Source organism: Channa argus, chromosome 23 (assembly GCF_033026475.1).
Source record: "Channa argus isolate prfri chromosome 23, Channa argus male v1.0, whole genome shotgun sequence".
NCBI lineage: Eukaryota > Metazoa > Chordata > Actinopteri > Anabantiformes > Channidae > Channa > Channa argus.
This window is the reverse complement of record NC_090219.1, coordinates 1506541-1521096: the sequence shown is the minus strand read 5'-3', so window position 1 is coordinate 1521096 and position 14556 is coordinate 1506541. Positions and strand designations below refer to the sequence as shown.

The window sequence follows — 14556 nt, the reverse complement described above, 5'->3', positions numbered from 1 at the left end:
GTAAAAATTATTACATTAGAAATCAAGGACTCCACCTGTCTGTCTGGCCTATTCTCCTAGATACCAACAACTGGCAGAACTCCACTCCTCACCTCCAACCTTAACACCCTTATAGGTTGTTTGTCTCTTTCCTCTTATAGGACCAACAGAACCATTTCTTAAATAGGACCCTGATGCAGGGAGGCATGCTTCTGCTGAAATTGCAACCCTTTGATGGCAGGCAACAAAATGACAATGTCCCTTTCATTTCCACTAAAATGGCAGCACAAATGCTTGATTACAACTGTCCAAACATAAATGTTAGGTGCTAAATTAACAGTGTTATAGTGTTATAGTGTTTTGTCACTATTTCACATGACCCATGTCCCATGATTTGCTGCAAAAAGGCTGGTTTCACACTGGACTGATGTAAAGGATGCAAAGGAGAGATACTGTTTTACATTTCCTACACCTGCTATGCATTGCCCAATGGAAATACGCTTATTTTTCCAGTGTTTGTACAATGACCTACCTACCATATTAGACAGGAGGACAGGCTCCCACTGTGCAAGGAAATGCTGACTGTGGCACATGGAAAAAACATGTTCTACAATGACTTCATTTGACTAACACAAACTAATTGAGCAGACAACCAGAAGCCTCACTACAGCTTCAGCTTGAGTATTTTCTTAAGATGGATGAATCTGAAGCTGCCCTTTTCATTTTTTCCTAGGTGACTGTGTGCTGTTTTTTTCTGCTGCTCCTACAGAACGCTCTTACTGAAATGAATGGAGAGCCAGTGTTTATGAGGCAGCACTAATATCAGTTTGAACTCATCCAATCAGAGAACCTGACACGCTGTCGCCCTGACTGTACCTGAATGCTCGTTAGACAGCTGGGATGATGTTTCCCTTAATTTGCATAATTTGTTTTGAGAAGAGAACAGGGTTACTCATGAAATCATTAAAATTCAATTCTTTTCTTTCTGTCTAACATGCATGCATCGTCTAATGTTGACACTCGTCCTGGTCTTTTTTATCAGCACACACACGCATGCACACACACACACACACACACCAGACAGCTCCCATATGGGTCAGACAGGTTGAGTGCATCAAACTGAAGGGTTCAATGGTGCAAGTGACATGTATGTGTTGGGGGTGTATTAGATAGAGCGAGAGAAAAAGATTTCTGAGTCCATCATAAAGTGGGGGACAGGTCTATGCATAGGCCCTATGGTTACATAAATCTCTCCTCTCTCATGTCTTAAAACTACCTCTCATTTTCTCTGGTTTACTTAATTCCCCCCCTTGAGTTAAATTATTTAATTCCTACATTTGGAGTGTGTGTTGGGTTTTGTGGTGTGTGTGTTGCTCTTGGTTTGTCTTGCAGGCACAAAAGCTCTTAGAGATTTTTGAAGTCTACCCCCCCTCGCTCGCTCTCTATCTCCCTCTCTCTCTTACACACACTCTCTCTTGCTCTCTCACTCTCGATCTCGCTCGTTCTCTCTCTTGCTCTTTCTCTTTCTCACACTAAGCCTAGCATAACTGGATTAGGATTCAGCTATTTAGAGAGAGGAGGAGTGAGAGTGAGTATTGAGGTCAACCTAATAAACATTCATCTCATATCTCAGCTTGGCTTCAGCCATGCGCACAGCATGCACTTTAACCAGTAACCAATGAAATGATCATTCTGTATGTCTGTGGTTGAAATGGCTTTGACATACATGTACTTTACCGTAAATTTATCTGCTTTTTGTCTCTCGCTGGTACTGCAAATACCTTTGACTCCATACTGTGTGCTCCTTGTTTTTCATGTTTATATTAAAATGTTAAAGAGTACATTGTCACAATTCTCACCTCATACAGGCTGAGAATGACAACACCTTTAACAACATGGGTCGGCTTTCTGATGGTTATAAGCCTTGGCATTACCCATCAATTATACGCAGATGTTAGTTATCTATTCATGTGTAACATATTAACAGTGAGATTATAGTTGTCACGTTCTGAACATTGCTTAACAATCTTAATAATTAAAAAAACGATGTATTTTTCTAAAAGAACAAATAAGGAGAACTCTACCATTTCTCCTATGAGTTACAATTGCAAATGTGTTTTGTGAAGAACGTTATGCGACCAATTACATTTTCTGGTACCATAATGTGCATATGTTAATAATTAATGTGATATGCAATGTCCAATTCAAAGATGTTAATTAGCTTCCAATACAATCCAACCTGTGCATTAGGTTCCATACAAAAACATTTGTTTTTGCACTGTAGTTGCATAGGATTGCATTTTTTTTTAGGAGAAAAGCTCTGTACACTTCCAGTTTCCCATCAAACACAATTTTACTTTCTCTTTAAAGCTGTTTTTTTACATATGCAACTGTAATTTATGAGAATTTACAGAGATTTTCATGGCTCTGTCATTCAAAGATAAAGTTGCCTCTTCAGTATTTGATCCATATATACATCTTCCTTTAGCTTAATTCCTACTTTTTTCCTTTTGAAAATGGGGATTTTATGTTTTATTTTTAAAATATTTTTTATAGCTAATACTTCAGTATATCACTGGATGGGACCACCCACATGTGATACAACCAAATTGCCTGAACATAATTTCCTGAATAATTTTATTTTCATCATCATTTCAACTGACAGTTAAACTCAATAATATGGAAGGGTTGAAACTCATGCCAAATCAACATGCGGAACACATTCTGCTGTGGCGACCCCTGAAGGAACAAGCCGAAAGCCATTGACTTTGACTAACTGACAGTCAATCTAACCCATGTTTCTGTGTCTGTCTGCAGATTTGTGGTTCTTTGTTATGCTGCTCTGCGTTATCCTAACTATAATTTCATCTGTTAAGTCATGTGTCACTGTGATTGCATCACAATTTTATCCGAAGCTTTTGATTGTTTGTTAACATAACCTCAAGAGATAACCAGATGTGCATATTTTGTTCATTGGAAACATTTTCAAAGCAAAGACAGTGGAAAGCCTACCTTTGAATAACAACTTAATTTACTGTACATCAAGTGAGGAGTTTGTATTGACTCTGAGACATCTTGACTACTCACCTTTAATATCCACTTTCTCCTTCTCACATGCTAGAGATGTTGGTTGAGTGCGTGAAGAAGAAGGACCTAAAGAAGGTGAATAATTATTTTAATAACCAATCCATGATTTTTATCCATCATAGATTATGCTGGTTTGGCCCAAAGCTTTAGGATCCTGTGGAGATCCACCATGTTAAAGCTGGAGAACATAGTGGAACAAGGAGACAATTATTTCCCTTAGGAGATGATAGAGATAAAAAAAAACAGCTAAATTGGACTGAATATTGATCAGATTTATCTGTTGATGTGTAGCAACCCAAAGGAATTTCTGCGTGTGTGTTACTATTTGCAGAGTTGAATGCAATCATTGCCACAAATTGCATCTTGCCTTTAATGCCTAACCCATTTTATGAACAGCTGCAGGAGTTGCACCTAAAGGGGGCGGACCTCACAGGATTGGACCAATCAGGCTGCAGCTTGTTGCACCATGCTGTCAGTACAGGCAACAAAGAGATGGTCCGCTACATTCTTGACAATGGTAACTGTAGCTAACCGGGATCTGATATGAATATAATTTATCAAATCCACGTGTTGTAGATTAATGTGAATGCATTTCATTAAGTATTGTATTTAAATTCTAATATGTTTAAGCTTCTCGACCTCCATGACAGAGCTTAATTGAATCAATAAAGATTTTATATTATAATACTACAAACCATCCTAATTGGATTTTTATGCCACACCCCATTCATGGATATGAGAATATTATTTCTTAGTTTATTTCTAAAATAGCTTTGTACAATATATTCATGCAGTAGCAACAACATTACAGGTTTACAACAATCTCAGTTATATTATTTGTCTTTATCTCTGATTATCAGTTAAAACTGAGAGAATTAAGACATGAGATATATAAAATTTGACAGCAATTAAAACAGATATCATGTATTAATTCACTTTGTAATATGCCATTGATACTCAGGCATACAGTCACTGTTGTAGTCTGATATCATCTTAGTAATCTCTTCTGTCTTTCAGCTCCAAGTGAACTGATTGATGTCACAGAAAAGCTACAGTAAGTACACTCATGGATATTCTGATTAGCTAAACATGTCAAATATTAAAGGGAAAAGCATTTCCAAAGAGAGAATGCACTGTAAATGCTTCAGCGCTGAAGGGATTTTACAAGCAAAGCTAAAAAAAGCAGGACTGTCTTTGCTAAAATAGAAATAGCTGAAATGAAATGTCGCTTCCTTATACACTGGTTAGGCAAACATCAAAGCCAGTTAGCCTTAAAAATGTCAAAGGCAATTGTGTGATTCAGTGGTGACGTTGACACCGATGACGTCGTCAAAGAAAACTTTTTACAAAGTATATATATTTTTAAAATGATAAAAGTAGTAAAGAGCTGTATACATGCAATAAGGTGAATGCTGAAGCCTTCACACTAGATTAAAGCCAATATAAAGACATTTCAAAGTGATAATGTTGAAGTTGTTTCGTTTTTACATCTGTGATGATAGTTTTATGCAAAAACTTTAGTTATGCCTGTAGAAAATGTTGCTACCCTCTCAAACTTTGTCCTATGACTGTGGCACCAGCTTTGATGGTGTTCCACTGTGGCCTCGTCTGTCTGTGCAGTGCATTCTAACAAGTGGACCAGCTTTTAAAGGGAATAAACATAAGACAGCAAACAAAAGCAGTAGGGTGCCTGATCGTCAATGGAGTTGGACTCCCAGAAGATTTGAGCTGCTCTAATGCTGGTGATTTCTCTCTCTGTCTCTCTCTCGCTCTCTCTTTGTCTCTGTCTCTCTGTCTGTCTCTCTGCTCTGTCTCTCTCTCGCTCTGCTCTGTACTTTTTACCAGAGGGGAGACAGTTCTTCATCGAGCTGCATCTCTGTGTCACAGGACCATCTGTTATTATCTGGTAGAAGCAGGAGCTTCACTGATGAAAACAGACCTGCAGGTAGGTTCCCAATAAACCCTATAAGTATGTGTGTAGAGTTCACCATTTAGTTTGGTGAATGTACGTTGACATTTATACTGACTTTAAATACATTTGTAAAAAGAAACAAGTATTGTATTGTCCTAATTCAGAATTCAGTACACAGAATTCGTGTGCTACACAGCATGAAGAAGCAGTGTACAAGAGTTTCATTGGTGGTTTAAAATTTAAATTTGTGCCACAAATTTGCCCCAAATACTTAAAGCTGTAACATGCAACTTACAGTAAGCTAGTGTCATCATGAGACTCAAAAATCCTAACCTTTGCTCCGCTATGTTCTTCTACTATCTGCCACTTTCTGCAACATTCTCCCATCTAAAATTAATAAACAGCACATCAATGGGTGTAGTAAATGTGTACTGTATGTCACATGGGTAAAAGCCCTCACTTGCTGCTGTTGATCTATAGGAAGCATGTCAAATAGGGATTTACATGTGAATTACACCCATGAAAATATTTAAATTCTAATTAGAACTAAACTAATCTTTTGGTTGTGTTTGGAGTGACATCTTAATAAGTGTTTATAACCTGCAGCTACAGAGGGATGCGTTGCTTCTAATAAACCAACTTCTATTCACAAACTGTGGTATCAATATATGAATCTAAACTTGCAAAGAGCACAGCTACCAGAAAACCTGCATGTTTAATTTTGGCCTTGCATAAACTAACCATGGAATTGATGTTAGTTTGTCACAGCTGAACCGAGCTGAAGACGGGCACCTCAGCCGATGAGGGCAAATGGGCTGTTGCCCAGGCAACTTCAGCCCATACTGGTGGATGTCCTTACATCGCTGAGGATTGTGTGGCGAGAGTGCATGGCTGTCCCATATCAGTTTGACTGCAGAGTCCTGTGTGTGCACTAGCTACTTGGAATCGTCACTCTGAAATTGTTTTGTGATTTTCTTTCTGTGTCACAAAATGTTAACATGTCAATGTTACGTTTTTCTCTATGGAGCTCGTCTTTCTCTAACCTTAATCTGTTCTAAGCCTAAACAGCTGTGTAATCACAATAGCTGGATGTTGTACTGCAGTATTTTGGCAGAAAATTAACACATTGTCTGGCAACACTTATTAATATATTCTGTATCAACATATTTGTAATTTGTAACAACTAATCCTAAAAAACATAATGCAGTTGCAATTGCATTTCTTACAAAAACATATTTTCAGGGCTATCATCAGTTGTAAAGAAGCAGGTTCAAGGAGGAGTTGCTACTGAAGACTCTGCTGCATAACCAGCTGCTTTGCAAAATCACAGTATAAAAAATAACTAGTCATCTTTAAGTAAAGGTTGGGTTTTCTGGAGTCTGCCATTGTGGCTGTCTCGTGTGTGCGTGAGTGTGCATTTCTTTTCACTGTTGTTCAGTTTTCCATGTTGATTTCAAAAGCTCCTAACTGTCTGGACTCAGCAATGACCTAGTTACAGAGAAAAAGAAGCAGGGAGAGACAGGCAGCGAGACAGTGCAGCCAAAAAAGAGACAAATGACTTGAGAAGACTATGATTTTGACATTCACTGTTACTCTGTTTCATCTTGACATCTCTCTGCACCCCCTCCCCACACATGTCTGAATGGTTAATGTAAACTGCAGGCTTTAGGAGCAGCTATGTTACTCATCTTAGTTTCTTTTTCCTGCACCTCGCTCTTAGCTCACTCAGTGTCTCTCTCTGGGAATGTTTCCAAATCTGGTGAAACCCCAAAGACAAATACACTCTCTATCCTACACACATACACACACACACACGATTCAGTTAATTAAAATATGTTCTGGAAGTGATTTAGTGCCTTCTCCCCCATAAACAATCACTTAAAATATGTGGTGTGTGTATCTGTGTCTGCTCAAGGACACATATTGTTTGTTTCAGTTGTTTATTATGATTTTGTTTTTATCTACTAAAGACAATGCTGCTTCACTGACTGCTTTTTTTTTCTAAAGAGAAATGTGAAATGGAAAACTCATCAGCACAGACATTAGTTACCACCATCGTTAAAACAGAAGAGACCAGTCATTGTAGCAAGTGGAAATGAGACTAACAAAAGTGTGTTTTGTCTTTAACAGGATTCATTGTTTAAACCTAACTCTAGTCAAACTTACTGGCAGCCCAGTGTTTATCACAGCTCTTTTTTCAGTCCGTTATACAGAATAGTGCAATTTGTAGAGTTGTGTCAGAGGTCTGGCTAGCCCCGGATTGTGCCTCTCATGTGTTACAGTACATATATCTGAGTTCATTTATTTACTTTTTTAAATTTTTGTCCTTTTGCCTTATCCCGTGAGTTCAGGGTCGCTACAGCGGATCATTGTCCACATGTTGCTTTGGCACAGTTTATATGCCAGATGCCCTTCCTGACTCACCCACCCCGATTTTACTTCATAAAGATGCAAAAATATACCACTTGACATTCAATTAAATCGAGCAAAAATGTACTGTAATTTCCTTTCATTATGTTGTCATATCTGAAAAAATTACTAAAATGTTGTTATTCCTGGATGGATCTGAATAATTTTTTAATCCAGAGAGCTAGAATAGAAAACACTGTAACATTGCTGGCCACAGAGCAGTATCTCTGGGTTTTTCGATGTAGGAACTGTAGACTACTGAGTTGGCCTCCTGTTGCGCATGGCTACAGTACCTTTGGGTACCATTTTACACAGACATAGTTACTGTATACAGCAGTGCTATTCTAAAATCAAGTCTCACCACACAGTCCGTGGACAAATCATAGAGCTGGACTGTGCTTAAGCCCACTTTTGGGATGCAAGTTTTTTTTTGTTTTTTTTTTGATTGGTGTTGTCCAACTGGTTATAGGTCATCAGGTTTTGTTTCCCCCTAATGACAGGGACAGAAGCACAGCATTATAAAACCTACTTTATAATTGTTTGTGGTGATAGCAGTGGCCCTGCCGTGCAGTCATATGACCAAACTTTGTCTCTGGTGGTTTGAATATCAAGGCACGTGAGCGAGCAGTGTTTTTTCACTCAAGACTTAAAATTGCCGTTATCTCCAAAAAGAAATAATTTGTGCAGCAGCACAAAAACACCAAGACAAACAGTACAAGACAACATCCAATGTAAAGCAAAGAAAATTTCAACTTGCATTTCAGTAAGACATGAATATCTGAATGCAGGGGATGCCAGCTGTAAGACAGGATGGACTGGACTTATTAAGTAGCTGATTTTGCTCAGACAGGCTGCTTAACTGGGTTGCAATGATTTTTCTACTACCTTTCACAATCCTGTGCAGTGAACTTTTTAGTTGGCACCTAGAAAGCTGAACCACCGGAGGTACCCGCCCCGCTCTACCCGACCATATGTTGAAGTGTCCGTGGCAAGACACTGAAATTAAAGTTGACTGTCGCATCTCCTGCTCTGCTTCCTTTGTTTTTTTCACTGGACTATTCCCTGTTATGAAATCCAGACACCCAATTCCTAAGATTAGAATATAAAGTCAGATTCATACTCCAGCTTACAGATAACTATAATACTACAACTATTTCAGACCAAACCATTCTAACATCAGGGATTAACCAGTGAGGATAAATGTGATTTTTTTTTTTTTAAATTCAGGTAAACTGACAATAACATATATAAGCCCGAAAAGGCCTGAGCTCGCACAACTGCATTTGTAAAAGCCGAGTCAGATGTGAGCATTTTGGCAGATTTGAGCAAGCAGAAAAAAAAACCACCTTGGAAAAACAGACAGAAATAAGAAATGAGCACACACACACACACGATCAGACTGCGTGCACAAATTCTACAAATCAATGTTTGCTTACTCTCAGACGATGACTTGCAAGCCAAGAACCTTTTTTAAAATTATGTCGGTGCGCTGTTAAGGGTTTTGGTTTGATATATTTTACACACGGTGATACCAGCTTTTATGTTACAATAAATATTTTATACATATCATGTATAAAAACACTGCTAACAACAGAGGCAGCGATAAATTATTACACAATATCTTGAGATAAAATTTTTCTCCCTGGATTAACAGTGGACAATGGGCGTAGTCTCACCTGGCAGAAGCAGACTTACTTTTGATAAACTGACCACGTTTACGAAGAATGTAATAAAAAACCTGTCTGGCCAAACCTTGACAACGGTTTATACAGCACAGCTCATATGCATTCATGTATCGAAGAAAATTCTGGGCCAAGAGAAAATATAGAGCAATAAAACTCTTTCTCTAATTATTTGTGTCTCTTTCTCAGGGTGATACTCCTAAGAACAGGGCTGAGAAGGCTCACGATGCTGAACTGGCAGCCTATCTGGAAAACAGACAGCACTACCAGATGATACAGAGGGAAGACCAGGAAACAGCTGTCTGAACTTGTTGAGCTCATTCCCACAGAGACGTGGACAAGGAAACTTCTTTGTCATGATTAGCCTGACAGCAGTTTTTAGATTCTGTGTGACATGAGGGCTGATGCACACATCCCTGTTTCCTGCTGATATGTCAATGCAGAGTGAGAGTAAAGCTGTGCCATATCTAACCTCAACATGTATTGATTAATAATTATAATGATGGAAACACTGATCATAATGACAATTACATTGGAAATTAAAGCTTGTGTTAGTGACAGTGCAGATTATGTTGTCCTTTTTTAATTTCAACTAGCTCTGTAATAAAAGGAGCTAGGAAAGCCAAGAAAATGGGAACATCTCTAAGAGTATGAGGAGTTCAAAAAATTTTACATTTTTTTTTATATTTTGCTATGTTTTGTGGGATTGGGTTAATGTCATAGTTAACAAAAGTCTGAAAATACTCTTGAATTTCTTTCAATCATAAAGCAAACAAGACTAAAACTCTAGTGCCTGGTTACAGGAGCTACTGTGCCCGTGGAGACTGCAATGTTCATTATAAACATTATGTGAGGATAGCTAGATGAAAAATTGAATGTCCAGCCAAAAAAAAACCTCGGGGGAGAAACTTTGGCCTAAATTGTTGGAAAGGTCTGGACCTCATATTTATCTGCTGTGGATCTTGAATGTCCACAGCTACTTTCATGGAACAAGTTTGTCTTAAAACAACTGTCATGACCATATGAACACTGAAAGACAGTTTACTTGCTTTAACCATTCATCCTGTTATTAAAGGCCTTTAACAGATTCCTGCAAAAGATGCTTCCTGCTGTATGTAAGTGATGTGAGCCAAAATCCACATTTCTTGTTTGGTGCAAAATGTTTTTAAAATATGAATCTGAAGACAATAAAAGGCTTCAACATTACACACCAGTTTAAGTGGATATCTTCCAAAGCTGCAGCCTATTCATTGACAACAGGGGAACACAAAGTGGTCTACTTACAGTATAATAAGAAAAGATAAAATATCAAATTTTAGAATATTGTTTAAGGTTTTTAAACATCAGGGAGACACTATCAACTTGCAAAAGAGTCTCAGAACTTGGGATGGGATCTTAGTTTTTACCATTGAACTTGATCAGTACTGAAGTGTGAAGATTATATGAATTTTGGGGGCAAAAGTATTGATATTGTTTCTACCAGTAAATTTCATTTCCTGTTTACCGGACAAATTATTTTAAAGTCTGCTGATCATCTTATAAAAACCAAGAAACGCAAAGGTTCTTGGATGCTCAGACTACGTTCACATTGCAGTCGTCAATGCCTAATTTCCTTCTTTTTCTTTAATTTGATCAATCACATGCTTGTTACTTTATTGACACACAGGCAGTATTTATGCAGAATTTAACTTATAAATGAGCCATGTGGTCAAGAAAACATTTTTGCCACAGTGAAATTTAATTTGTTCACAAACTGCTCAGTTATAATATTCCTTCCCATTTGGCTTGAATAGAAGTTTCTCCGTAAATATCCAACAAATGTGAAACTTCATCTCATCTGTTTATTTTTATAGATTGTGAGACGTTGACACTGACTGATTGCGACAGGCACGATGCAAACTTGATTTCTAGATCACATATCAGTCATATATCAGACATACATACATACTGTAAGTCAGCCCAGATCTAAATCACTTGTAAAGGGGAAAAATTAATACATTTGGGCCACTTCAGTCTGTGGTGTGAACGTGGCCTCAGTGTGTAAAGAAATGAGCTTGGAAAACACACCTGGATCTGTGCTAACTCACCTCAACAGAGAATAGTTTCTTTCACAAGAACTGAGAGACAAAAGCAGTAGAAACATGGGCTTCAACCACAGGATATTACTCACAAAATTCCTTAATCATGGTAGAATCCTGTCTACAGGGAGATGCAGAATCAGGTTATCAGGCTGCTGATATAAAGAACAACCAACAACAATCTTCATTTATTAGAAATGTCTAAAGAAATTCCGCATAAAAAATTGGAACTGTCATGCCAATATGCATCTGAGGCAGCAGAAAGCCAATCATGGGAGGATATTTCACATGAGAAAACCTATTATCTGTTCATTTATAAGTCTGCTGCAACTTCAGGACTTTTTCATTCATATGTTCTGCAGGTTCTGCCCCCTTCTGTTTGTAATGCCAGTCACAATTTACCTGGACTGGACTTTTTTTCTTTTGGAGATTCTTCACACTTCCACTTGTTCAGGCAGGTTTACCCACAGTAGGACACAGTTTATTTGCACTCTCTGGTCTTTCAGTGTTTGGCCCAGCTTGGCGGTGTTTGAATAGAGAGCAGCCACAATCTGAACCGACAGACTTCTCCTCTGTATTTGAAGCCACTGACTGTGAGATGCAAAGTGATCAGTGCTTTGATGAAACATGAATTCATTGCAAAAACATATGTTTAATCAAAGTTAAGGGAAAACAGTTTCCGTGCACTTTGAATTCTCAGGATTTAATGAAGTCTAGCTCCACTTTGTACAGTAAATAATTAGAATATATTTGACTGCAGAGTCTCGAGTCTCAAACTAGTTTTACAGTTTTTTGTTTTGCATGCTAATTTGATCATCTTCGCTGTGTTGGTGTGTTGGAATTAGGCTTGTATGCATGTATGCTGTATATTTGACAATGTACTGTACATTTTGTGTGTGTGTTTGTTTATCAAAGTATTTCCATGTTTTTAGTCATTTGTTGTCTATTTTTGGTAATTTTTTCTCAAATTTAGTATTTTTGTGTTTATAGTTGGTCATTTTGCATCTGCCTTTGGATGTCTTTTTTGTCATCGCATGGCTGTTTTTAAACATTTGTGCCCATTTTTAGTAATTTTGTGTCTGATTTAGGAAATTGTGCTTTTGGGTGATTTTTTTTATAATCACTTGCTGCTTATTTTTAATTAATTTGTGTCTATTTCTGGGACTTTTTGTGTTGGCTTGGGGTTATTTTGCACCTCTTTTTGATCATTTTGAGACTTGATCATCATCTTGAAGTCTGTTTGCATCATTGTTGGTCTTTTAACTGAACCCCTTTAAACCGGAAACATAAAGAGTAACTTCGGAAGTTCTGGCCCATGAACCCCATGGTAGGGCCTCTCAGTTTTCCATCCATGCTTCTATTTTTTAAGTACCTAAGTAAGTAAAAACCTATTTCAGAATACAAGATTGATAAAAATCACACTCATTGAATGCATTTAAATCATGATAGGTTATTTTCAGGTGAAATGTATTTAAATTAAATTTGCTTGTCTTTAAATATGTCTGATTTTATCTGAACTAAATGCTAAAGTGTTATCTAATAACTAATTCAAATTACTTAAATAGTTTAAGGTTTTTAGACGCTTCTATCATTTCCAACCCTTCTTCATTTATATAATCAATAACTGCATGCTGCATGTCTTGAATACAAATATATGCAACATATTTTATACATAGCCACACACGTTCACCTCATGCATAACTGTACCTTATACCAAATCTGCATTACAGTTATTTTGTAGATGCTTGTGCGTTAGTCTTATCTTAAGCTGTTCATTCTTCTGGTACTTTTCTATTGATTCTCTTTGTCTTCCATGTCTCTGTCTTTATCTCCAATTTTCCTTCTTTCCACCTGACTACCCTCTTTTTTCCTCTCCGTCTGTTTTTTCCTCCTTTTTATCAGGTGTTGTTCAAACTCAATAACATAAAATACACCAAACGTGAAAGTCAAATAAATCTATAAACTAGAAACGTGTCATCACGGAGGATTATAGTACAGATTTTTTGTCCTAACTGTGAGGTGCTAGTCCAGATACATGTAAAACGACTCTCTCATACACCCACATGCACACTCATGCAGCTTATTTTTATTGCATTTCATAGAGCATGAAATTACTTCATTGTGACATGCCTAAAACCAGCTAAATATCACATGAATCAAATTAAAATCATAGATGTATTTTCATCTTTGTAGATTACTTTGATCCATAAACGTGTCTCACCTGGAGCGCTTTTTTATTTTCTATGCTGTAAATAATTTCAAGCTGCTTCAGCTTGAATTGAAAACTCAGCTGAAAATGCAAGTTAACTGCACTTTGATCATCAATGAAGAAAGGTTGAGGAAAAAACTTTTTTAGCAACTACAGAATTGTGTTTGTTTGAATGCAGTGACATGATGATATTATAAACCCTAAATATTATTTAGCATAATTCTTTGCAATTTTACGTTATAAAATTATATGTAAAAGTTATTTACACATTTTGTTTATGATCAGTAACAAACCTTGCCTCATCTTTACTGAATATCTGAACATCTTTACTGACACTGGGATTGTTTTGGGATGTATGTAAATGTTTAAACCATGGTCCAAGTTTTCGGGTAATGGGGTTTCTAAATAATATATACTAATCAAATAGTGACTTCTTTGGTGCCAAATGTGTGACTGGGCCTAAATAGAGGAACAGTGTTTGCAGTGTTATAGACATCTGTTAAACTATATTAAATTGTGTTTGTATTTCTATACTGTATCTTGTCTTAATAATCATAATCTTGAATTTATGGAAAGTAAACTTACATTTTGTGACTGCAGCTATGGATGAGGGAAGGGGAGGTCTCAGGAGTTTTTAACTAAGAGAAACAATTTGTTCTAGCGGTTGGGGACTTGAACGGTTGTTTTGATCCTTAACTGTCTGTTCCAGATGACTGGCACAGTTATTTCTACATTTGGCTCTGTACTCAACAATTTGAGTGCCTCCCCTTCCTGTGTGGGTCTGTGCTCACATTACACTGGTAACACTCCGTGCCCCAACATGTGGCAAAAGAATCGCTTTTCCATAGCCATAGTAGTGCTCAGGTGAGTTATCACCCTGATGCTAACTGTGCCCGAATCCACCTGAACTTCACCCAAGCAGAGCAATTCAAGCAGGCCAGGACAAGGAATTAGCACATCTCTTGCCCAGCTCGTTGAGAGGATCATATCCCAGTGGCACAGGTATGTTCTGTCACTTTATTTTCCAAAAACATCAGGAAGTTGACTGGTCTGTGTGTGGCATTTAAAATTTCACATGACACACAGTGTGTTTTTGTCCTTTTGCACTGCACAGCTGGGGATGGGGATTGACTGTTGAGGTCGGGAAGAGCGTGGTGCGAACCTCCAACCCTACGTTTGGTCGGTGGCCACTCTACAAGC

General features: G+C 37.6%; 1 protein-coding gene across 6 annotated transcripts in view; it reads left to right on the top strand.

Annotated features, from left to right (window-relative positions):
• LOC137108617 (diacylglycerol kinase zeta-like) overlaps positions 1-10275 on the top strand; it is a 106331-nt gene extending 96056 nt beyond the window's left edge. For all 6 annotated transcript variants that reach the window (XM_067493428.1, XM_067493427.1, XM_067493429.1 and 3 more), the window contains 5 exons: positions 3101-3141; positions 3463-3583; positions 4084-4120; positions 4912-5011; positions 9259-10275. In XM_067493428.1, coding sequence (XP_067349529.1) covers positions 3101-3141; positions 3463-3583; positions 4084-4120; positions 4912-5011; positions 9259-9375 — 416 coding nt within the window. In that variant the 3' untranslated portion in view covers positions 9376-10275. The remainder of the gene's footprint in view (positions 1-3100; positions 3142-3462; positions 3584-4083; positions 4121-4911; positions 5012-9258) is intronic.
• Positions 10276-14556: the final 4281 nt, after the last annotated feature.